This window comes from Setaria viridis, chromosome 8 (genome assembly GCF_005286985.2).
Source record: "Setaria viridis chromosome 8, Setaria_viridis_v4.0, whole genome shotgun sequence".
NCBI classification, from domain to species: Eukaryota; Viridiplantae; Streptophyta; class Magnoliopsida; order Poales; family Poaceae; genus Setaria; species Setaria viridis.
Genome location: NC_048270.2, coordinates 37,200,594 through 37,225,715, shown reverse-complemented (window position 1 = coordinate 37,225,715; position 25,122 = coordinate 37,200,594). Strand labels below are relative to the sequence as shown.

The 25,122-nt window shown below is 48.3% G+C and overlaps 3 protein-coding genes and 1 pseudogene across 3 annotated transcripts; 1 reads left to right on the top strand and 3 right to left on the bottom strand.

Moving 5' to 3' along the window:
* Positions 1-2,586: 2,586 nt before the first annotated feature.
* On the bottom strand, positions 2,587-3,659 carry LOC140223681 (uncharacterized; annotated as a pseudogene).
* A 5,219-nt stretch (positions 3,660-8,878) lies between these two features.
* On the bottom strand, positions 8,879-9,993 carry LOC117834621 (putative F-box/FBD/LRR-repeat protein At4g00315). The gene is made up of 2 exons (XM_034714158.1): positions 9,237-9,993; positions 8,879-9,204 (listed from the first exon to the last, which is right to left on the bottom strand). The coding sequence occupies exons 1-2, from the start codon at positions 9,991-9,993 to the stop codon at positions 8,879-8,881; spliced, it is 1,083 nt and encodes a 360-aa protein (XP_034570049.1).
* Positions 9,994-10,868: 875 nt separating this feature from the next.
* Positions 10,869-11,786, top strand: LOC117834620 (probable CCR4-associated factor 1 homolog 11). The gene has a single exon (XM_034714157.1). It carries the CDS (start codon positions 10,869-10,871, stop codon positions 11,784-11,786), a length of 918 nt encoding a protein of 305 aa, XP_034570048.1.
* Positions 11,787-21,042: 9,256 nt separating this feature from the next.
* On the bottom strand, positions 21,043-22,246 carry LOC140220305 (protein ALP1-like). Its single transcript, XM_072290327.1, has 3 exons — positions 21,721-22,246; positions 21,421-21,646; positions 21,043-21,335 (listed from the first exon to the last, which is right to left on the bottom strand). Exons 1-3 carry the CDS (start codon positions 22,228-22,230, stop codon positions 21,043-21,045), a joined length of 1,029 nt encoding a protein of 342 aa, XP_072146428.1. The 5' UTR covers positions 22,231-22,246.
* Positions 22,247-25,122: the final 2,876 nt, after the last annotated feature.

The following is a 25,122-nucleotide window of genomic DNA, read 5'->3' as shown; positions in this document are numbered from 1 at the left end:
GATTATCGGACGCGACTCCAAAAGCAGCACCTCTTGTCAGCACGTGGAGTTTCGCTGCCAGGCAGCCTGGCATCCTTATCCCATGACCATTTACATCAAGAAGAAGCCTAGGGACGTCCGGCGGCGCCGCCAACGACAACTCGCCCCCGGCGGCAGCCCCGCCCACCACGCCGCCTCTCGTCGCCGCTAGTGCGCCAAGCCCAGGAACCCGGATCTGGGGCCCTTCCTCCTCAAGCAGGCGCGCGCTCGAATTCGCCGAGCGCGCCGCCCTGGCGCTCGAGCGACGCGGGGAGGGTGCCGAGCTCGAGCACGCCATGAGCCTCCACGTCGCAACAGCTAGCCATCCACTGCGGCCTGGGACGGCACGCCGACGCCATCTCCGTCCTCGAGCGCGCGTGTCGCAGTCGTCACGCCGCCGCCGCAGCCCGCCGAGGGCGAGGCCGACGCGGCCGACGACCACCAGCCGCAGCAGCCCAAGGCCGACCAGAGAGGGCGAGGAGTGGTCATGTTGCAATATGTACGTACTGGTGCTGCAGCAGAGATTTTTGGATGTTACGTGCTCGGGTGTTGCAGATGAATGCATTCTGTGATGTTGAACGATTGATTTTATGAGATGTTTCAATGTTGCAACAGATAAGTATTGATGTTGCAACTATTATTTTTGCATGTTTAACAGTGAATATTGCATGGAATATGGTGTTCATGTTGCGGCGAGAACTTTTTATCCCGAAAGTCGAACGATGTATTTATTTATTTTCAATGTTGCAACTATATATTTTTGATGTTGGAAATATTTTGTTTTGATGTTGCAACGGAATGTCTGATTATTATTTAAAATAGATGGTGAGAGTTGCCTCCGCTGGACGTACGGACGCTTTACTTATCGGGGAGCTCCTGCTTCTTCTTTCTGATGATAGCAATAAACTCGATCGGGCGCTCTCAAGAACTTGGCATTGTCGAAATTCTGAACAAATTGCTAGAATGCTAAGCGGCATTCACGAATTTGGTACTTGTCGAAGCCATCGTCGGTGAAGTGCAGATATGCTTGGGTCATGTTCGGGGGATATTTACATATTTGCTACCGTTGCAAATGGCACTCCTTCATTTGCCACTTTTACGGGAGCTTCTACGTTTTTGCCATCACGAACGAAACGAAGCAACAGATTTGCCACTTTTGCTGACATGGCACGCCACGTCTCCGCGACAGCGTGTAAAAGGGGTGCCAAAAGACCTATGTGCCCTCGCCTTTCTCCTCCGTTAACCCGCTAACAGACCCGACGCCATCCATCTCCCCTTCCCATCTCCACTTCTCGCCGTCCGCACGCCCCTCTTCCGGCCGCGGCCGGCCTCCATTTCCGCACCCGCCTCCGTCTCCACCTCCACCTCCCTCGCCGCCGCGAACGCGAGGCCCCGCCCCGGCGCCGCCATCCGCGCCTCCACCGCCTCGCCCTTCACCGAGGCCTACCGCCGCGACGCCTGGTCCTACGCCGCCGACGGCTCCTCCAGCCCCGCGTCGTTGTCGTTGTCGCCCTCCGATGCCACCGTTGCCGCCGCCGCCGCCGCCGCCGCGGGCCGTCGGGACGACGAGATCGCGCTGCAGCTGCCGGAGCTTCGGAGGCTCCTGGACGCGCTGAGGGCTTCCAGGGGAGGAGCGCCGAGGGGGAGGGTGGTGGCGGCGGGCCTGGGAGGGTGGCGGGCTCGGAACGCTCCTCGGCGGCGGCACCGTCGCTTCTGTGCCCCAGCGCCAGCACTGCGGCGTTTTCTCTTCGCTCGCGGCCGCCTACGCCCCCGAGGGCGCTCGCCTCGCCTGCGGAAGGCAGCTCTGTCCAGTTCCGGTGCTCACCTCTTCCTCCGTAACCCTCTCCGGTCCAGTGAGGCGGCAGTTCCTCCGCGCGGCGCCGCCTGCCGCCTCCTCGGGTTCCGCCGGGTGAGTGGCCCGCCAGCTGTGTCCGCGCGCCGTACCTTGCATTTGTGATTTGTCCAAGCAGCACTCTGTGGGGTTTGCTGCAGAGTTTTGGTTGACCTGTGTTCGTGGAAGCTTCCAGAAGTTGAGTGTTAGCACTCTGTGGATGGGGAAGGGGAGATGGATGGCGTCGAGTCTGTAAAAGTGGCAAATGAAGGAGTGCCATTTGCAACGGTAGCAAATATGTAAATATCCCCTGAACATGACCCAAGCATATCTGCACTTCACCGACGATGGCTTCGACAAGTACCAAATTCGTGAATGCCGCTTAGCATTCTAGCAATTTGTTCAGAATTTCGACAATGCCAAGTTCTTGAGAGCGCCCGATCGAGTTTATTGCTATCATCAGAAAGAAGAAGTAGGAGCTCCCCGATAAGTAAAGCGTCCGTACGTCCAGCGGAGGCAACTCTCACCATCAACTCTGCGCACGCCGACGGCAAAAACGTAGAAGCTCCCGTAAAAGTGGCAAATGAAGGAGTGCCATTTGCAACGGTGGCAAATATGTAAATATCCTTTGATTTTAGTGAGAATTGGTGGACTAGCCCATGGTACTTGAAGTACCGTAACATCAGCACGTCGAGTTCCACAATGGCTTCCAAGAATTCCGGCCAGTCACACTTGGCTAGCACAAGAGCAGTGTATTGATACTAGTTTTTGACCAGAATCAATCATTGTAGATAAGGTTCTGACAGCCGATGAAGGAGAGAAAAGAATTTGTTGATGAAACTATATTAACTAAGATTAACCGCTATTGACCAGGATTCCACGAAACTGATGGAAGAGCAGGCGGTCCGAACCGAAGCAAAATGGACTCCACCTTGTACGAGAGCGGTGATCGTTGGGCAGCGGAACCGTAGCGTTCGATCATTATCTGCTCCCCATCTTCTGTTTCTTCATCATATTCTAAACCTCCGATGAGTCGGGTGCGCTCGAGATGCAAGCCGGCGAGCTGCGGCGCGGCGTCCATAATGCCCTGGAGATCGGTGACCGACGTGGTGCGCCCCAGCAGCTTCAGGTCAGTCAGCAGCGGGAAGACCTCGCCCGGCGGCGGCGGCAACAGCTCAGTGCAGTTGGTTATGTGCAGGACCCGGAGAGCCATGGACGGCACTACGCCACTACGGCAGGGTGCCAAAGCTGAGCTCGTAGAAGTTGCTGTGATAGCCAGAGAGCTCGCAGACAGAGCCGGCGGCGCTGATGCGGAGCTCCTCGACTTGCTGCGCCGCCGGATTAGAGAGTACGTCGGCGAGCATGTCGTACTCGTCCGCCGAGTCAGCGTGGCAGTGGAGGAACGCGTAGATCTCGCAGGGGCTCTCCGTCACCACGTTGACGGCGAGCCGCTGGACGGGCCCGCGCGCGTGGGCCGCAGACAGCGCCGCCGCCGCGCCGTGGAGGAAGGACTCCCGCCTGTCGAAGAGGTCGCCGTCGGCGTGCGCGCGGTCGTAGGAACGGGTGTCGAGGTTGACGGCGCCCGACGTGGCCCACAGCCCCGGCCACCGCCGGGAGAGCACGGCGGTGGACGCACCCTCCCTCGCCGGTGCGAAGTAGAGGATGCGCCGCAGCAGGTCGTCGGGGAGGTCGGACAGGCCGTCGGCGGTCATCGCCAGCGACTCTTGCGGCGGCGGCGTGATGCAAGGGTGATCCATCTCAGATGCGCGGCGTATGCAGGGGATGGATTACTCTTATGGATTTGATAGCGGGCATCCCTTCGTTTCGGAATCGGTTTCTTGCATATTGCTGTCTCAAAAATAATGTTTATTTTTCGGAGCTTATTTATATTTCCATATTTTTCTGCATTATTTCTAGATGAAGCTGTTCCAGGGTTTCCTTTCCCCGAAATTGTTTGTTGGATTGCGTTTACCCGTGTTGATTTTTTGCAGGATCAATTTACTAGAATGATAACGATGATGCCCGAAGAGGAATGCACTTGAATTGAATCAACTTGATCACCTGAAATTTTTGAATTTCGTCTTGTTCGGTGAGCTCCGAAATATTTTAGCTGTCGGGGGCGTGTTTGATCCTTGATCTAAACTTTAGCCCTTTCACATCGAATGTTCGGATGCTAATTAGGAGGATTAAGCATGAGCTAATTATAAAATTAATTGCAGAACTCTTGAGCTAATTCGCAAGACGAATTTATTAAGCCTAATTAATTCATCATTAGCAAATGATTACTGTAGCACCATATTGTCAAATCATGGATTAATTAGGCTTAATAGATTTGTCTCGCGAATTAGCCTTCATCTATGCAATTATTTTTATAATTAGTCTATATTTAATACTTCTAATTAGTATCCAAATATTCGATGTGACGGGTTAAAGTTTAGCCCATAGAAAACAAACACCCCCGAACAGCTACTAACTCCTCGCTAACTGAAATCAAGGCCGTTTCTTCTTCATGGTTTTACTTATTAACAAAGCCATGCTCATAGAAAACTAGTAAGCTCTATCACACACAATCTAATTTGGTAGCCTACAGCTTTTGCTATTAAAATTAACAAGTTTTAATCTCACTATCCAGACAGCGCTAGGAGCCCCCGCATCGCTCTTCCGGGCAGCGTACGAATCCGCTGCTAGCATGCCCTCCTCCACCCGCTCCCGAACCTGATGCCGTCAAAGCTTGACGTCGGAAGCCCGATGAAGGGTAAAGAAGGCGGTGGCGGGCCTTTCTTCTTCCCGGCCGATGGTGAAGATCTAGTGGGTGGGATGCGACCTGTGGAGAGGCCGCACAGGCTGGTGCCTGGGGCTGCAAATCCGCCTCGTTGCGGGTGAATTCGGCGTCCCCCTGGATCTACGGCTCTGGAGCAGCTTGTGCATGTGGAACGTGCGGCGCGATGGCTGCACGTGTCCTTGGTAACGAGGTCGACGAGCTTGGCTCATGATCTGGTGCGGCAGGGGTCGCGCGCGTGGCCGACTGTCACACCCGGTTTCAAAACAAAACCAAGTGTTATCTATATGTATGTCAGGATCAAGTATTATACATATAGTGACATCATTAGTGAATAACAGCAAAAGTATCACGTAAAGAATATAAATTATGACTTACAAGTCTGTCAGAGATATACAACTTAATTCGGGAAACGAAGGCTCCAAACTTCATAGGCAATTGACTGGAGGCTGCGTACACCTAGAACTCAGCATCATCTTCAGAAAATTTCATAGCAACCTCTTCTTCTGAGTAGCAATAAGCTTTCGGTTTATATGCATATTTATGTTTTAGCCCTCGGTTTCCTTAAGTTTAGCCCCTAGAACCTACACCTTGTTTAGTTCGTATCTTTAATGTTTTAGGTCCATTTTAAGCATTTCTTGTGTCTATGAGTTCGTGTTGACGCATAGATTAGTTTTATGATCTTGTTTTGCTCCGTTGCTACTGTTTGGTCTATTATTTTCTTATTTTATTCCCTTATTTGCTTGTATGTGTTCGTGTGATGCGTATAGAAGGACCGCAGTTTGAGAAATTCGAAGGTCAAGACTTTGAAGACTTTGAGCAGCAGGAGCAAGTCCAGGAAGGCAAGCCGTGCCCTTGATCACAATTTAATCCTATGCAACCTTTACTTTCATGTTCAATACACATATGCTATGCACTTGAAGTTTATAAACATGATGGGTCCTATTTAAAGTATGCCTAATTTTATCCTTATACCTTGATCAACCTGGGTTACTTTAATGTTGGGCAGCTCTTGCTTAGTTGCTCAACTTGGTTATGGTGGTATTAATGAACCAATGTTTAAACCTGTTTTATTTATGCTATACCTTTCATTAATACAAGATCAATGTGCTTAATTGGAACATGGAGCGACCACCCAGGAAAACAGTACAACCACAAGAACTATATGACTCTGGTCTTAGCTAATTAATTAGAAACTCTAGCTCATGGTAGCTTTACCTGAAAGGGGCAAGAGGGGGAGACAATAGTTGGTGTATAACCCGGCCCTCTGACTGATCTGCTCTATGGTAGCTTCGCAGTTTGAGAAAGGTTTATGCATTGCGCTGATCATGAAACCTTAGCAAGCTATCCTTACTAGAGAATCTTTATAAAGGTCTCGTAGCATCCCTATGCAATCACCCATCAGAAGTGCGGTATTGTGCCTAGCCTGCACAACATGGTTAGGTGTAAATTCTTTTGAACTTTTACATGACTTGTGGGTAAAGATGTGCAACCTCGGCAGAGTGTAAATCTGATCGATCAATCATGCTCACGGTCAAGAGCGGCATGTACCCTCACATGATTAATTTATCGGAAGTCAAATTAAATTGTTGTTATCTTTATTTATATTCATGCTTAATGTAGGTTGTATAAACTTATACTTAGTAATTGCTAATAAAACTTGACTAACCAATTAAAATGCTGACTTGCTATTAAACCATAGCCTATGCTTGAATGGCCTTACGCTACACAATCCTCACGCTTGCTGAGTACCAACCATAAGTGTACTCATCCTTGTTAAAACCACTGCTCAGACTTGACTTTGAGGAGGTTCTTCAAGACTTCGAGGAGTTCTAGGCGTACGTGTGCCCCCAGTCAACTGCCTGTGGAGTCGTCGTCCTCGTTGAAGTTCCGATACTAGAATAAAGACTCTTTTTGTTATTCGTATTAAAGACTATCGGTCATATAATAAATATATACTCTTTTTATGTTATAGAACTGCCTTTATTATTTACTGAAGTTGTTGCATGTGTGTAACTTGATCGTGGTGTACATGTGATTCATGCATCTAGTTTTGCCTCTAAAATCGGGTGTGATAGAAGTGGTATCAGAGCCGACCCTCGCGGTTGTGCGTACGGGTCAGTGTGCGGGCATATGGCGCATGGCGCGTGTGGGCTTTGGATGGGACACAGGCATGGCATATAGCGCCGTCACTAGACGTATGATCGTGCGCTAATAGGGAACGTTTCTGGACATTTGTCCAAGTGTGGGTGAGTTGGACTGACGAGGACATCGGGTTCTTAGGGGGGTGTATGTGACATCCGGCCCAACTTTGTATGGCCCAGTAGTGGCCCATAAGCATAGCTGCGCATACCACATTGCTAGTTGAGCAAGGGTGGAGCCAACTTATAAGCCTTTGTCCACCAGCCATAGCACATTCGGGTTAACCCTTTTACATTAAGCGAGGACGAAAGTGTAAGCAGAGTGCTATGTGTACGCGTGCCTGCCCCTCGAAAGGGCTGGACGGTGCGGCTTTGGAGGACGGGGTGTTACACCGGCCTAGGCAGCGTGGTCACCGGCGGATGGGAGGGGGATCGATGGCGATGGCGCGAGAGTCGGTGTCTTTGCTCGCTAGTGATTCGACGCGGGGCGAATTGGTAGCCAAGTGGACATTGGGTGTAGAGGCAGCGGGTGCGGAGGCAACAAAGCGATGGCCATGGAGAGGGAGGCAACAAAGCGATGGCCATGGAGTCAAGGAGGGGGTGGTGAAGAGGCTGCATGTGGGCTCGAGTGACGGCTCTAAGCGAGACCTCGACGGAACTGGTCGTGGTGAGGCGGCAACGGTGGTGGCCAGGAGTGGATGCGTTAGAAGGCGACCAGAGTAGGTGCAGGCCATGCAGCACAGAGCCGCGGTGGTTGGGCGTAGGCGCAGAGGGACGACCTTGTTCGTGCACGAGGTTCGTCAGCAGATAGTGCGGAGATGGTGTGTCGGCGGTGTGGCGTATGGTAGCTAGGGTGTGCATGGAGGTGCCCACCTGCGTTTGGAGTCAAGGTTGCGTGGTTATGTAGCGACGCTGATGAGGATCTGCTCCGGTGGTGGGGTGGTGTTGCTATCGACGCTGGTGGTAAGATGGTCTGTGCGGAAACACCGGAGAAATCTTAGCTAGCTAGTTACACCGGCTACGATGACGGCGACACCCTCGTGTGCTGTTCTCCTCCTTGGAGGCATCGTCTTTGTGTTTTCAAATACCCCTTCTCTGGCTGATGTATGATAGGTTCTGCCAAGATGATGGGCCATTGCCTCTAGAAGTTTTGGGTCCGCCCATGTGGTATAGCCGGGATTCGGTGGCATCAAGACTAAGGTGAAGTTAATGGAGAGGCTTGGTGGCATCAAGTCACTCCTAGTGGCAAAGCCATTGCGGATCTTGGGTGCGGAGTCCAGCGACAGAAGGGCCTTGTTCTCTTTAAGGTGATGTGTCCGAGGAGTGGTGTGCGGTGGTGGATGTGGCGAGGCTCCCATGCGTTCAGTTAGTTTTCGAGGGTCGAGGATACAGTGCAGTGCTTTGGTTGTTTGGTATGTTCGGTGCGTCAGCAGCACTTCGGCGATGGGTCTTGCATGGCAGTGACTTTTTCGGCGTGGTGCGGCGGCCCTTCTTTTGACTTCTGCTGATGCAGGGTTGTAATTGGGAGATCGACGATTGTGTGGGCGTGACCTGAGAATGATGGCAACATGGTGCCATGGTGGGGGCGTGGGGGCTACATGGCTTGCAGCGGACTGCGGCGGTCACCACTGCATGGCCGTGGCTGGTTCGGCGTGGGACATTATCAGGAATGATGGTGCTTACAGTGAAGATGACTTATCGGCATATCTCCCACGTTTTAGTGGTGCAGCGATGTGTTTGTGGGCGGTGCTTTTGGGACCTGTGGAGTGGCGCTTGGGGTGTTGCACAACGCGGATTGAGGTCCCAGTTGAACTGTTCTTGGTTGTTGTTGTAAAAGTAGTTGTTCCTTGTATTGTCCAGTCTGGGTTAACTTCTACTTTTAAATTTAATCGGTAGCTCTAGCCTCGTTTAAAAAAATTAACAAGTTTTCAACGGATCTAGAAGCTTACCGTTTCAGGTTAATATGGCTGTTGAATTTATTCAAGCAATGCAATTCAAAATTTAGAATTTTATTAGTAGCACTAGTATAATATAATTGAGCAGTATCTATGTAGATTGAAGTTTGCAAACTGAACATGATAAACAGTTCTGCATATCAATTGGATCGTGCTAGAAGAAAATCATGTTGGCAGACTTGTTCATCACCCACCCCTTGATCTCCTCCATCAGGTCTGTCTGGATCGCCAGCGGCCCCCGCGCGAACTCGCAGCACACCTCACCAACAACCGGTGCGTTGCGGAGCAAGAACTTGGCGAGCATCCTCTGCGCATGCGCCATGGCCCCCTGGTAGTGCACCAAGTTGATCTCCCTCAGGCAGGGGATCTCAGCGTCCGGCACGGCGAGCGTCGCGTGCTGGTCATACCTGAGCTGGTGCGCGGCGTGGATGTCCATGTCCTCCTCCTCGTCGGAGTACCTGCTGCTGTAGCCGTTCTCCACTGGGTGAGACCCTGCCAGGAAGAACAGGGACAGCGTCCCAGCCTCGGGGTCCGCTCTAGGATCCTGGTCACGGCAGCGATGGCGGCGGCGGCGTCGTCTTCCGGCAGCATTCCGGTCAGCTCGAGGTTTCGCAGCTCCGGGAAGGTGAGGAACCTGAGCCCATAGGGATATAAGACTCCGTGGTCGAAGACGCCGCGGCCGAGGAGGCGGGCGGACGTGAGATGCAGGCGCTCCACTCGGGCGTACAGCAGGAGGAAGGTGAACTCCGGCGGCTCGGCGGGCTCCACGCCGCAGAAGTCGAGCGTGCACAGCGAGATCTCGCTTGGCTGCGGCATGTTCAGCAGCGAGGGCCCCGGGACGCCGCCGCGGTACTCGAAGGCCCGCAGCTCCGACGAGTCGCCGACGAAGACGTCGGCGAGCTCGTGGCAGCACCGCAGCGCGAGTCTGCGGAGGCGCGCGTCGGGGACGAGGATCCGTTCCAGGTCGCGGCAGGCCTCGAGCTTCAGGTCGGCGAGGCGCGGGCACGCGTCGACCAGATCCTGGACGGCGTCGCGCCGGCCGGTGACCCGCGTCAGGTGCAGCGTGGCGAGGGACGGCAGGGCGGCGGTGGTGGGAGGCACGTCGAGCCAGCATCCGCCGAGCCGGAGGCTGCGCAGCGCGGCGCAGGAGAAGAGGCTTCTCGGCGTGACGTACTCGGTTGGCCCCGGATAGGGCTCGCCGGCGGCTGGCGGCGATGCCTCCATGTAATAATCTTCTATCGGCGAGGGCGGCGGCGGCTCTGTGTCCATCGTTTGGTCTCCGCCGCCGACGTTGCCTTCCGCGGCGTCGAGGCCGGGAGGGAGCAGCGTGTACGCTCGTTGGCAGACGGGCTCACCGTCGAGCAAACTTTGAATAACGAGTCCCCGCAAAAAAACAAAACAGAAAGAGAGAGAGAGTAACGAGTGGCACGTAACATCATATTCTTAACAAAATTTCACCAAGTAATTTGAGATAATCGACGATAAATCTGATCATCCGATCATCATCAGCAATAAAATATCAATAAATCTTGATAATCCCGTTTATTGGTGATAAAGGACCGCTAATCCCAGTAAGGTTTAGTTGATTTTTTTATCACCTCAAATTTCAATTTCCACTATACGTAAAGTAAAGTTGTTTAGTGATCCGTCAACTTACAATTATAATATTTTCTAATATTTTAAATAGCCGACTATAGCCTCCGCTATAGCCGGATGTAGCCTCAGGAAGCTTGACGCTAGGATAGGTAGCTTTTAGCGCTAAGCGAAAATTTCCCGCAATATTCCGCTGTAGCCTTTTTAGCTGCTGCACACACTCATTCCTATGTTTTTATGTGCAATTTCTTATGTTAGGCGATGATCCCTCTGCGCTTCAGTCTTCACAAAGCCATCTGTAACAGATGATCTGATGTCCACTTCGGAGTCGGTTAACAGTTCCTAGCACCGAAAAATAGATGCTTCCGGAATCCGCCGCCGCATGGCCGCAGGCCTCGCCGGACTCTCTTCTATATAAGCCAGCCACCGCCTACCATATGAAAGCATCCTTGCCAGCAGCAAGCAACACGAAGAAAGCAACCTCCTCTCCCGTCGATCCATCGTCGACGGCAAGAAGCGAGCTTCCTTCGTCGCCCCGCCGATCCCCAGCCATGTTCCTCCCGAACTGGTACTACGGCGGGTTCGTCGCCGACGTCCACGCCATGGCGGCGGCCCCCGCCGCGCCGGGCCTCGCGGTCACGTCCGTCACCGCCGAGAACTTCGAAGCGGAGCTCGACGCCATCGCCGCCCTGCTGCAGAGGTACCCCATCGTCGTCATCGACACCGAGTACCCGGGCACGGTGCATCGCCCCACCGCCGGGCGGCGCGAGTGCGACGTCACCCCGGGCGAGCGCTACGCCCTCGTCAAGGCCAACGTCGACGAGCTCCCCGCCGTGCAGCTCGGGATCACGCTTTGCGACGCGGACGGGAACGTCCCCGTCGTCGCAGCCGGCGCCGACGGCCGCGCCTGCCAGCGCGCCTGGGAGTTCACCTTCTCCGACTTCGACCCCGTCCGCGGCCGCCATGCCCCGGAGTCCGTGGCGTTCCTGACGTCCCAGGGTGTCGACTTCCCGGCGGCGCGCCTGCGCGGCGTGAGCTCCTCGGCGTTTGCGGCCAGGCTCGCCGCCGTCCTCGCCCCGGCGCGGCTCCGCGGCGGCCTGACGTGGGCGGCGTTCGGCGGCGCCTACGACTTTGCCTACATGATCAAGATGCTCTCCGGCGGGCAGCCGCTGCCGGGGACCTGGCAGGAGTTCATGGCTCGGGCGAGGGACCTCCTCGGCGGCGGGATGTTCGACGCCAAGTACATGGCGGAGCACTCCGGCCGCGCCGACCTGATCGGCGGCGGCCTCCGGCGCGTGGCAGTCCGCCTCGGCGCGCCGCTGCTCTTCCCGGAGCCACCGTGCCTTGCCGGCCCGAAGAGCCACACCGCCTGCCACGTCTACACGGCGATGAGGAGGCACTTCAGGGACCTATACCGCGGCCATGACTACGGCGCCGTCTTCGACGGACTCATCGACGGCTTCAATTGAGGAGTGTTTGTGTTTGACGCCATTGGCGCCACTGGTTGTAACCAGTTACCTGTACCAGTAGTTAAACTGTATCGGATTGAACAAAATGATGGTAGTAGCAATTATTACCAAGTACATGGTCGTTGTGGTGTTAACACTCTTGTGTGTGTGTGCTGTGGTAGTGTTGTACTTTTCCCTTTTTTTCTCTCGAGCGCGCTTGCGTTTGTGGTCGCCAAGCGTCTCTAGCGTAGTTTTTTTTTTCAATTTCCCCCTAAACTATACTATTTATTTCGTAATTTGTCATTTTTATATCAGCTCGTGCTGGCCCGTTATCACCACGCAACAGTCCAAAATGAGTAAAAAAAACTGCACACCCTGCTCGTAATAACCCTAATGGGGCCGACTAATTAGCGCGCACGCCAGAACCTCTTCCAGCCATCGATTCATGACATCCCCCTCCTCTCCTTCCCGAACTTTCTATTTTTAGAAAGTTTTAATTCCCACAACTTTCAATTTTGGCGAAAAGGATGGAGTCCTGGTGCAGCCGTGCAGGCCCCAGCGCCCAATCGCCGGCAGGCCGATCGCGCACCTGCAGGCTGCGTCTCTGCGACGGAGGATGGACGCCGTATGGATCTATTATTCTATTCGACTATTCGACTATTCGACAGGTCACGCACGAGATAGGCGACAGATCACAGATGGATATGGATGGAGTCCTGCCATTCTGGTCGATGGCGCCCTGCAGCCCTGGGCCCCTCGCGTCCTATGATCCTGTCCTGCAGACCTGCACCTGTGAGAGGGCATCTGGCCATCTGACGCCTGCCATGCTCTCATAGTGCCATCGACTGATCGACTGACGGGCCATAGGCCTATAGTTAACCAACCAGTTGGTGGACCCCTCCAATTCGGGGGCCCTGTTCGACCTAACCGGTCACACACCCTTGTGCTCGACCCTGACCCTACCAACCCTCGACCTCCCCCTGATTAAAGAGCGGCGTGGGTGGTGACCTATATGTTGGCAACAGTGGCGGCGACATGTGGCTGCGACCTGCGGCCGGTGGTGTCTGCGCCTGGCTATACCAGCAGCGACCTGGCTGCTGAATTTCTGATAAAGACAAAAGAGTCGAAGACCAATAGTTTCTGTCCCAGAAGCGGGAGCAACAAGCAAGCAACTTTCTTCTCTTATGTGCTCTCTCTCCTCTGTTCTGCAGCTTCCTTTGCTGCTTTCAAATGTCGGGCAATGAAATCAGACCATTTATTTATTACATAGATAGCACTTTGTGTAATGCCCTTAACATGATTCTTTGTGCTGAAATGTTCCTGGTTCCATGCTTAGATGTGCATAATCCACTGACATCTTAATTTTGACATATATTTTTGCTAAACCGCGAAATGCAGCTATCTGAGGATATAGCTGGCTATAGCTTTTGTAGCCTGTGGAAATCAAAGATGCTAAAGGGCATAGCCGGCTATTTAAAACATTGGTCCATATCCATTTCTTCACGCTTCCATAGTAATCCCTTAAAAAATATATTTTGTTTAATTGAATCGGTGCAGATTGGATTTTTTTATATTTCCTTGCGATATAGAATTAAATTATTATTTTAGATGGTTCCCATAAACGCATTTTTTTTCACACACTAACGGCCCATAGGCGTAACGAGTTCGCTGGTACATTGGAGTCTAATGCATTGTGCAACACCACATTGGAACCTATGGAGAACTTGCAACTTGCATAGATGTATCTTGTTTTATTGCATTTGCATCTTTACCATAATCAACCATATGCGCTTTATTCTTTTTTTTCAAAGAGAATATCCACTTAAATTATTGTGCATTGGGTCATCGGGTTTGAGAAGTTGTGACCCAATTAAAGTAGCACCTGGAAAGGCCTATCTTCTATCCAATCAATTCTGAGTGAGTGTGTGTGTGTGTGTGGGGGGGGGGGGGGGGGGGGGGGGGGCTGAAAAAAGTTGATATGATGTAATAGTGGAATTCCTCTGCATCGAACGGTCGGACCTTAGGTTTCAGTTCATATGTAGATGTAGGATGCTAGATTTGTGCATGAAAATGCAATGAACGGGGTTGATCTTGTCTTACATCTCTCTCATGCTGCTGAACTTTCCCAAAAAAAATTGATATTGATTAATGGCACATAAATATAAGAATGAATTAATTTACTATATTCTCTCGATTCATTATTCTTGCACTAATTGTTCATGCACTCATTGTATGATCATAATATATTTTATATTCTAATTACATATACAACCATGCTAATTAACATCAACTATTGACACATGAACTCCGCGGCCATTGATTATCGTGTATGTGAATAAAATGTAAACTGATCGATTGAGGGTGTTTGTGTTTGGCGCCATTGGCGCCCCTGAGTTGCAACCAGTTAATTACCTATAGCAGTAGTTAAACGGTATCGGATTGAACAAAATGATGGAGATATTTTATTATGATTCAATAAATTCAGAGTTCGTTCGTAATACACAAATAGTCGTTCTGATGCAGTAGGCTCTGTAAGTGTTGAAGCCTGAGTTCACGCAGATGCTCAAGCACCGATACAATCCGCGACGACGGCTCATGGGTTGGCATGTCACTACATAGACTGCACACATGTACATGGAATTGCATCAGAACAAGAGCATGCAATAATAAGAACCAAGTGAAGGAAAATAAAATGTGTATGTGTGTATGCAGAGGTGTAGGTTTTATGCTTGTTGCAAGATGCACAATGTACGAGCATTGATGGGTAATGTGAAGGAACATGACATAATAACCATAGCCGTGTAGATGGTAGAAATTACCAAGTACATGGTTCTTGTCGTGTTAACGCTCTTCATGAGCGCCTTGAGGGCACTTCTTTTTGTCGTTGCCAAGTGTCTCTAGCATTGTTTATATACTGAAGGATAAACATATCCATCATGGAAAAGTTGTCAGTTTTGGAATCCTTTTCTTTCATATGATAATGTTTTGATATCTCGACGTTCTCCTATGATAATGCTGTCTCAATATCGCAATGCTATGGGTATCCAATGGTCAAACAATAATATATGAGTACGTTGTATCCAAATCATGCTCTTTTGTATCTTTAGTACACTTCGTGTTTCTGTTTGGTGGGTTCGCTTTAGAAGGGACTCACGATTTGGGTTAGACTGCTTGCAGAAGGAAACATTGTAATCTCTAGCCACCCGTTATCTATTGCCTTCCATTTCTTCTCCGTTCCACGTAAAGCAATCCATCGCTAGAAATATATTATTTTCTTTAATTGAATCGGTGTTAGACTACCTTTTTTATTTTTTCTTGAAACATAGAGGTACAATATTTTAGTTGGTTCTTAGAAAAAACAATATTTTCGACCATTACGACCCATAAGCACAATGCGATCATTCTGTTATCAGATGATGAACAATGTCTACTGCATTGTGCAACACCAACTTCACACCTATATATGGGTCACCGCCTTGTGTGTGTAGTGTTTTTTGATTGTGTTCATTGCCAAGCGTCTCTGAAGTTATATATAGAAAAATAACCGCATCCATCGGCAAAAATTGTCACTTTTGGAAACCGTTCTTTCCTATGTCAATGTTTTTAGTATCTCGACGTTCTCCTATGTCAATTTTGTCTTGATATCACAATGCTACATGTATCATGTGGTTGACCCACATACACCATATCCAAATCACGTTCTTTAGTATCTTCAATAGTCTTTGCATTTCTGTCCAATGGGTTAACTTTAAAACGGTCTCACTCTTCGGGTTATGCTTCCCATAGAAGGGAATATTATCCATTTCCATTTCTTCATGCTTCCACGTAAAGTAATCCCTTACAAAAAGATATTATTTTGTTTAGTTGAATCGGTGCAGCTTAGATTCATTTCGTATAATTACTTGTGATATAGTATTACATTATTATTTTAGATGCACTACGGGAAAGATAAAAATTGCCGAGTGTTTTTTCTTTGCCGAGTGTTTTTTTTCGAACACTCGGCAAACAGGCTCTTTGCCGAGTGCCAAGCTAAAAACACTCGGCAAATCGGGACTTTGCCGAGTGTCACAAAAAATACACTCGGCAAAGTGTCAAAAAAACACTCGGCAAAGAGGGGGGTTTGCCGAGTGTCAAAAAAACACTCGGCAAAGAGGGGGGGTTTGCCGAGTGTTTTTTTTGACACTCGGTAAAAAAATATTTTTTTCCTCTTTTCACCTTGAAATTTTTTCTACTTCCCACATACAACATGTGGTACTCCATGTTAAAATTAGGTATATTTTTGGATTTATTTGCTATATTTATTTAATTAATTGCATTTCAAGGAAATTTTTGGTATAAGTCAAATTTAAACTGCAAGTGATTCAAATTATGGAACAAAATGAGTAGAAAAATGATATTCATATTATTTGGCTCAATTTGAGACCTGACCCATGAAATGAAAAGAAATTGCGAACATCTTGTTCAGGAAACACGACAATGAACGTGTGGCGGTAGTATTTTTAAATTGTAAAAAAAATAAGCAAAGTCTGAAAATCATGAGATTTGTCATGATGTGATGATATAATACGTGGAGGCTGTGGAAAAAAATTGAGAAAGTTTTGCATATTTTATCATGTACGATGATTACAAACCGAAGCATCTCAGAAGAAGAATAGTAACTTTGAGAAGGATTCGATAAAATTTAGAGTCGAAGTGACGGTCGAGTTCAGTTTGACTACAAAACTTTTTGCATAGTCAGTAGAGAACATATATTGTTTCGTGTGAAAATTTAGTATTTTTTTGAAACTGTTGGATATTTTTTATTTTTTTTTAAAAAAACTTTGCCGAGTGTCCTAGGGTGGACACTCGGCAAAGAAACCCTTTACCGAGTGTCCACATCGGACACTCGGCGACTTCTTTTTTTCCCAACCGCGCAGAGTACTTATCCCTGGCCGGCACCGCACCCACCCGATCTCCTTCCCACCCGTCCACTACCCCACCCGTCCCCCACCTCTTCCTCTCTCCCTGCCGCCACCGCCGCTCGCCGCCCGGCGCCCCCCGCCGCCGCCCGGCACCCGGCCCCCGGCGCCCGGCGCCCCCCGCCCCGCCGCCGCCTGGCGCCCGGCCCCCGGCGCCCGGCGCCCCCCGCCCCGCCGCCGCCCGACGCCCGGCCCCCGGATCTGCTTCCGCGCGGCGCCCCTCCACCGGATCTTCTTCCCCGCCCCTCCCCTCTATCATCGGCGGCGCCCCTCCCCCGGATTTGCTTCCCCACCCCTCCCCTCTGTCACCGGCGGCGCCCCTCCCCGGATCGGCGGATCCGCTGTGCCCCTCCCCAGATCCGGCGGACTCCGTCTCGGCCGTCCGGGGAGTCCACCGAGGGACGCCGCGGAACTGTCCGGGAGCGGCGGCGGCCTCCTACACCACCACCAGGGCTCCATCGACGGCACGATCGAGGCTCCGTGGCACCTGGCTAGAGCAAAGCAACGGCGTGTGGTGGTGGCTGGCGCGGGGGCGTGGTGGCGGCGAGCCGGTGCTGGCAGCGGCGGGGTTCATGGCGTGGCGGCGGGAGGCAGTGGCGGTGGCTGGCGGCGGTGTGGATGGTGGTGGCGGTGCTGGTGGTGCGGCCGACGGTGTCGGCGTGCCATTTTTTTTATTTTTTTCAAAAAATATGTCTGCCGAGTGTTTTTTTGTCACTCAGCGAAAGCTTCGCCGAGTGTACGACAGAAAACACTCGGCAAACTTAACTTTGCCGAGTCAAAATTTACCGTGTGCCATTTGCCGAGTGTTACACTCGGCAAACGTTTCGCCGAGTGTTTTTGAGCCTTCGCCGAGTGCCCCAGGCACTCAGCGAACTTTCTGTTTCTGGTAGTGATGGTTCCTAGAAAAACAATTTTTTCAGGGCCCATAGGGCATAGGCCCAATGAGTTAGCTAGTCATTGGATCATGAATACAGTCTATTGCATTGTGCAATACCAGATTAGCACCTATGGGGATTGGGGAACTTGCATAGCTGTACCTTTATTTACTGCATTTGCATATTTACCATCATCAAGCATATGCATTTTATTCTTTTCCAAAGTGGATATGTGCTTAAGTTATTGAAATCAACTGTACATTGGGCCATCGGGTTTGAGAATTTGTGGCCCAATTAAAGTGGCACCTGGAATTTAAGGGTGTGTTTGGTTGCTTGGGTTAGTTGCAGCCGGGCTAATAGTTATGCATGGCCCAATGTAGCCTGTGTTAGTGTAGCTAGAGCCCATCTGTTTGGTTGGATGGCTAATCTGGATCAGGTGAAGATGAATTCGTGTTTGGTTGATTGGCTAACAGTTCGGCCTGCATAACAATGGGCTTTGCATCATGTTTGGTTGGACTGGCCAAGCCCGGTCACTAGTGTCAAACACACGCATGCAGGATGCCGCATCAGATTTTCAGACGGCAGCAGCCATTCGTCTGCCTTTTGAGTTTTTAACGACTGTTTAACGACTGAATACTTCTCACTTGAAATATCTCGTTTCAATTTCCAACACTGATTACATTTGAACACGCATGCGAAAAAATGTTTTCAGAGTATATGAGCAGTCGCTTACACAGATCATGTATGGCTTAACCTGACTTGTCTTTGTAACATCTAAATCATAATTTTCCTGAAGGAAACAGCAACCCTTTCATCTAATGGAGCCACAGCGAGCCACTATTATTGAATCTGCTGCAATCTGAGAGTTGAAACTCCTCAATGTGTTAAAGCTCGCTGTTGCTTTCTGTCGTCGGACCACCAGATGTCTTTCCATTGACGGCAATAAGCTTCGTGTCAAAGATCACTGACACAGGTAATTAGGACCACATTGGACCTCTGCTTTCTTAGGAAGCACACCGTTACCAATCACCCAAGGACTTGTCCTTCAGGAAGGGTCTCTAGTGATCACTGACACAGGCTACTACTAACAAAAGTTTATACAGACACAGGCTACTACTACTACTAACAAAAGTTCAGAGGTAAGCAATCACCCAATGACAAGTAGTAGCATATAGCAGCAGTAGCCAGAAAGCTAGATAAATAATGAAACTGATGATAGGCAATGAATAAAATAGCATCAATTTTCTGTCTATATCTCTACAAAACATATGTAAAGCTCATAGGCTGCAATTCTTCAACTGAACCTTGGAAAAGGGTGTCATATCTCAAGCTGACAACATGCAGAAAGAACAAGTAATATACCAGTGTCTAATGAGCTAAAGCTAAAGCATTATTGATAGTGTAAAGCTAAAGCATTAATGAAATGAGCTAAAGCTGTAGCAATGATGGTGTAACAAACATGACAGTGTCTAATGCATTATTGCATGTCATATATAATATACTAGAAATGTAACCATAACAAGTCATGTAAAATCTGCTACCAGAAATTGCAGAGGATTAAAGCATTTAATCATATGACAAATATTCAGTGTAAGCATAAGGAGAGTAATTCTCAAAAGATAATGAACTTTAGAACATTTAGTGCTGGTAGACATTACTGTTGTATCAAAGAAGTTCATCTCCTACTTAAGCTGCAAAACATTATGTCCACATGACATTGATAGACATCTTCCAGGTAGCTTTCCTTATGATCACAGAAGGTTATTGTCTTCTAGGTAGCTTCTCATCCACAGGTCTCTATCTTCTAGTGACATCTTCACAAACTGAATAGCAGTAGCTTTGTTTGCGGTCATGTGGTTCAAAGCTTTCATCAACAGAGCTCTTGGAAAACCTGGAGTGTTCATGCATGCTTCATATGTTCCAGGGTACACTTCAGCATGAGCAGCGTCTTGCACAGCAGCTGCAAATCCCCAGATAGCATCAGTCATTGCATGCATCAGTGAAGCATCGTCTTTGCTTACCATCCTCTTCCTCTTCCCCCACCAACCTTGACTCCAGAGCTTTCAGCATCCTTTGTTCCTTCAGTTGGTGCCGCTGTTGCTGGAGCATCTGCCTCCACATCCATTGTCTCAAGCACAACAAATGGTTGTCCAAGGGCTTCATTTGATCCCATTGCATACCTTCCTGTAGCAACACCACTTCCAAAGATCATCTGCATCTGAACAAAGTTCTTGATTGGGATGTTGAGGTACTCCGCATCCTTAGGGTGGTCCTGCAAATACTAATATTCAGCACCATGTGGACCCTTTAATAGACAGTAATGCTTAGTAGTAATGCTTAAATCAGTGATAGCAAATATTCAGACAATATTAAGCCGTATGTATATTCAGAAAACTAATATTCAACAAATGTATATTCAGAAAATACTATTCAATAGACAGCAAGTTCAACAACTCACCTTGATGTGCCCTTTGTAGTGCTCTGGTGTGTGATCATGTAGTTCTCTTCATCCCAATTGGACCCGCTAAGCTCCTTCAGTTTGCTGATTTTCACCCATTTGGCCCGCCATTTGCGAAGATGATTGTACACCTGAGTTCCGCTAACCTCCAACCCTGTAAACTCACGTAGATCACTAGCCACACTATTCAAATGTACCTCTTTAAAACCTTTGTCGGTCTTTAGTCCCTCCCCAACCAGCTCAGTGAACCTCCTTAGGACAAATGCAGACATTACTTCTGTCCACACTAGTCTTGCAGGCCCCTGCCCACCATTTCCCTACCCATCACCTCCCTGTCCACCATTTCCCTACCCACCATCTCCCTATCCACCATTTCCCTGCCCACCATTTCCCTGCCCACCATTGCCCCCAAATCCCTCAAAGATACCCTCAAAGATACCATCATCCATCCCTGACTATGATAAGTATGGACACATTACAGAAATGTAACAAATAAGTGTGTAAGATACATTGCAGAAATGTAATAGATAAGTGTGTAACACACATTGTAGAAATGTAACAAATAAGTAGGTAATCATTGCAGTGCAGCAAAGGTCTTAGAAAAAGTTAACAGATAAGTTAACAGATAAGTCTCATCATAGCAGAAAAGTAACAGATAAGTATGTAAGACATATTGTAGAAATGTAACAGATAATTAGGTAAAAAATAAGAAGGTAATCATTGCAGTGCAGCAAAGGTCTCAAAAAAGTTAACAGATAAGTCTCATCATAGCAGTGCAACAAAGGTCTCAGAATAAGTTAACTGCATCATTGCAGCAATACATAGTCTTAACAAATGTTACAGCAACAACTGATAACAACAGTATATTCTAGTTTCTAAGGTTGCCCCTGTTATTCCACATCTGCTCAGCACAGCTGTCTCTTAGGGAGGCCCATGTGCTATTATCCACAATGACATCATTGTGGATAGCCTCATCATTCACATTCTCATTCTCCAAACCTAAGGATCCAATTGTGCAAGATGCAACAAGCTAGGTCCAATTTGACTTGTGTCTTGTATGGGTGGAAAGGCTTATTGTCCAAGATCCTGAACCTATTCTGGAGAGCACCGAAAGCCCTCTCCACTGTGGTCCTAAGGGAGGAATGCCTGAGGTTGAAGAGCTCTTTAGGAATCTGTGGCACCCTTGCACCAAACTCTCTCAAGTGATATCTTGTGGCTCTGTATGGAGGCAGGAAGCCTGGCCTCACTACATATCCAGCATCTACCAAGTAAAATTTACCTACCATATGACAAACATAGCCAATGAGGTGGTGTTTCTAATTGTGTGTGGTATAAATAGGAGCATCCTATTGTATTTTAGTTACTTGGTGGCACCCTTAAACCGTCTTCCCTTTCAAGAGCATCATTCAAGATTAATGCATCATGAGCGGAGCCCTCCCAACCAGCCAAAATATATGTAAACCTTAGGTCAAAGTCTACTGCAGCAAGCACATTTTGGGTGGTTGTGTGCTTCCTTCCTAGAAAGGCAGCCCTGATTGACCTTGGAACTCTTGCAAGAACATGAGTCCCATCAATTGCACCTATGCAATCCTACAATGTGAAACAAAATAGATGGTTACTACTTCCCATCAACTGCACCTATGCACTGGTTTGTGTATGCTAACCTTAAAATATGGGTTCCATCGATGGCTACCCACAATCTTGGGATGAACAACAGTTGAGGGAAGTTGGATCATCTCCTGTCTAAGCTCACCAACAGCATAAAGGACCTCCTGAAAGTGCCTACTAATGGTTTCAAATGACCTCCTAAAGGATAAATTGATTACCCTAAACCTTTGGTTGTGACCAACTACATGCAAGAATATTGCCACCTGCTCTTCCACATTACAGTGCATTGTGTCCTTCAGCAGCTCTCTTGTGCGGAGAAGGTCACACAATTGGAAGAAGGGTGCTCTTTTCATTCTAAGGAGGTCAACACACCTAGTGTCATCAGCTTGATAAATGTAATTAAGATTGTTCTGCCTCTGTTCCTCTCTAGCACTCATGGGGGCATATGTGATGGGTGGTCTGGTGAGACAACGGCGCCTGAACCTAACAAACATCCAAGCTGTGACTACAACAACAAGTGATGCACCCCTCAAAATCAGCCATCGGCGTCTTTCAGCACCATCCATCCTCTAGAACAAAGCATCACATATATCAGAATCATGTACTACTATTTCATCAGTTGTGCTACAACATTTGAAAAGAAATGGATGCAAGTCACAGCTACGACACCCAGAAAGATGCACCTCCTAGTGACAACCATCAAGAACCGTGCACTGCTACTCAGATAAGTTTAACTAAAACAATCAGCCAGACATGAAAAATTAGAAATTTGTCATCATTGACCTTGCTGCACCGCTCATATGTAGGTAACAAGAGTAACAATTTAAGCATTACTGCCAGATCTACAAAATCAGTCATATTGTACCATTTCATCAAGTAGATCTAATATTTCTCAAGAACATGAGAGCACAAATTCACAAATCAAGACACCAGTAACAAGCATCAAGAACCATGCACCGCTACTCATAAAACAATCGGCCAGACATGAAATTTATCATCATTGACCTTGCTGCACCGCTCATATGTAGGTAACAAGGTACCAATTTAAGCATTACTGCCAGATCTACAACAAAATCAATCTCGCAAGAATAAGCAAATCAAACACATCTCATAGGAAAGCATCACACGCAGAAGGGAAACCATGTGGGAGTGACAAGTCTTGAGAGGAACTCGCTCACAAACCAGTCCAAGGAGCCGCTAGGCAAGCGATCTTACCGGATCGAAGAAGCTTTCAACCTTGCTACGGGAGGAGGAAGATGAACGGGAGGAGGAAGACGAACGGGGGGAGGCGACGGCGAGACGAGAGGGGATGAGTGTAGGACCCCGGTTGCGGCGCAAATGGGAGGGCAAGCGGTAACCCTAGCGGCCACCTGCGTCAAGGAGCTGCACAAGTCGGGCCACCAGATGTGCACAAGTCAGGCCTGGCTGGTTGGAAACGGCCGAATCGGCCGTATTAGCTGGGCCTGGCTATGCCCCCTCGGGTGGCTTGGGCTGGGCTGGCTAAGTCCTTTAGCCAGGCAACCAAACTAGTGCATCTTGCATTGGGCTGGCCTGGTTAGGGGGATAGCCACCCAACCAAACACATTCTAAGTGTCCATCTTCTATCGGATCAATTCTGAGTTCAAAATGGGGAAAAAGAAAAAAAAAGTTGATATGATGCAGTAGAGGAGGAATTGCTTTTAAGTTATTACCTTCTTATCGCACATTGTTTTTGTTTTCTTGAGAAATCCGTACAACAGGGACCATGTTCGAATTTTTCAGCCATGGGCCGTCCGATTAAAATCAATGTTTGCTGATTATATTTATCTTCCTTTTTTCATTATGTTAGTTGGAGAACTAAGGGTGGTTGTTTTGTGCATATTTATAGCTATTTTCCCTGTCTTTATATTCATATTTAGTCTAGGAAATTATTACTAGCAATTACTTTTTTAGAGAGGATAGTAGAAACAGTAGCTATTATATATTCAGAATAAATTTGGTTACATTTAAAAGTACTTCTATAGCCAATGTGCCATGTTAATGGGCCTTAACCAGTTTAATGGGCTTTTCAGTGTCCATGAGCTCAATCGGTTTCATGCATTGTTGGCATTTGCTGCAAGTTGTATTTTTTTGTCTACTGTACATTTGCACTACAGTTGGTAACAATTTACCTGTTGCAATCCATTTAGGGGTGTTTGGGAGGAGGGGGTTAAATTTTAGCCCCCGTCACATCGAATGTTTGGACACTAATTAGGAGTATTAAATCCAGACTAATTACAACTAATTACACAACCTCTAGGCTAAATCGCGAGACGAATCTATTAAGCCTAATTAGCCCATGATTTGACAATGTGGTGCTACAGTAACCATTCACTGATGATGGATTAATTAGGCTTAAGAGATTTGTCTCGCGATTTAGCCTAGGGTTCTGCAATTAATTTTGTAATTAGCTTATGTTTAGTCCTCCTAATTAGTATCCGAACATCCAATGTGACAAGACTAAAGTTTAGCCCCTGGTATCCAAACACCTCCTTACATTACGGAGCACCCGATCAAGGAACCGCTCCCTAGTGAGTTTGTGGGGGTGAGAGCCCCCTAGCTAGGGGCTAAGCCAAATACTCAATTTTTTGTTTGTTAGGCCAAATACTCAATTTTTTGTTTGTTAGGCTATAGTGTTACATTGGGTGTCCGGGCCCCGCCTATTCCCCTGTCTCTGCCAGTGCCCCTACCAAGTGAGAAGGGGGGGTTTGTGACAAAGAAGGGACATTGTTGTTGTTGGAATTTATGGACGACAACGAGATATTTTCACATCGGATGCCAAAGAAGCAAATGAGCATTCGGGATCACAACGGCACTGTACCTTTTAAGAAGGAGAAAAGTGGTAAAAAGGGAAAAAATAAGAACAAAGGTCAATCAAATTGTTACAAATTCATCTTAATTTCCTCATAAATTACATCTTCCGCAAGAAGAATGACTACCAATAGTATGGAACTTTATACCTTCATCTTAACCAATTACATACATTCAATACATAAATGTTTTGGACACAATCTCATGATCAACCTTGTTCAACACTACGGCTGATTGACAGATTGGCACCAGATCTCTTTTGTATTACCATGCGATGGATTTATGCAGATCTCAGGTGTCAACCTATCCTCCATGATGAAAACATCTTCATGCCAAACTGCCCATTGCAATGTAGTAGCTTCTAAATTTTGATAATTTTTTTCTCAGATGAATCTGGCCCACTATTATCAGCAATATGTATTTGGGCCGATATCATCTATATGTTCCTTTGGGCCGTAGGGCCTATAAATATAATAGCAACAACAACAACATGTATTTCAAAGCCCATCTTGTAAACGTTTCCGATACGATGATGGTGGCCTGCGTAGTCAAAGCCTAACAGAACCCGCGCGCAGATCGCGCCACCAGCCCACCATCGCCATCCCCGACGTAGGGCGCGGCGGCGAAAG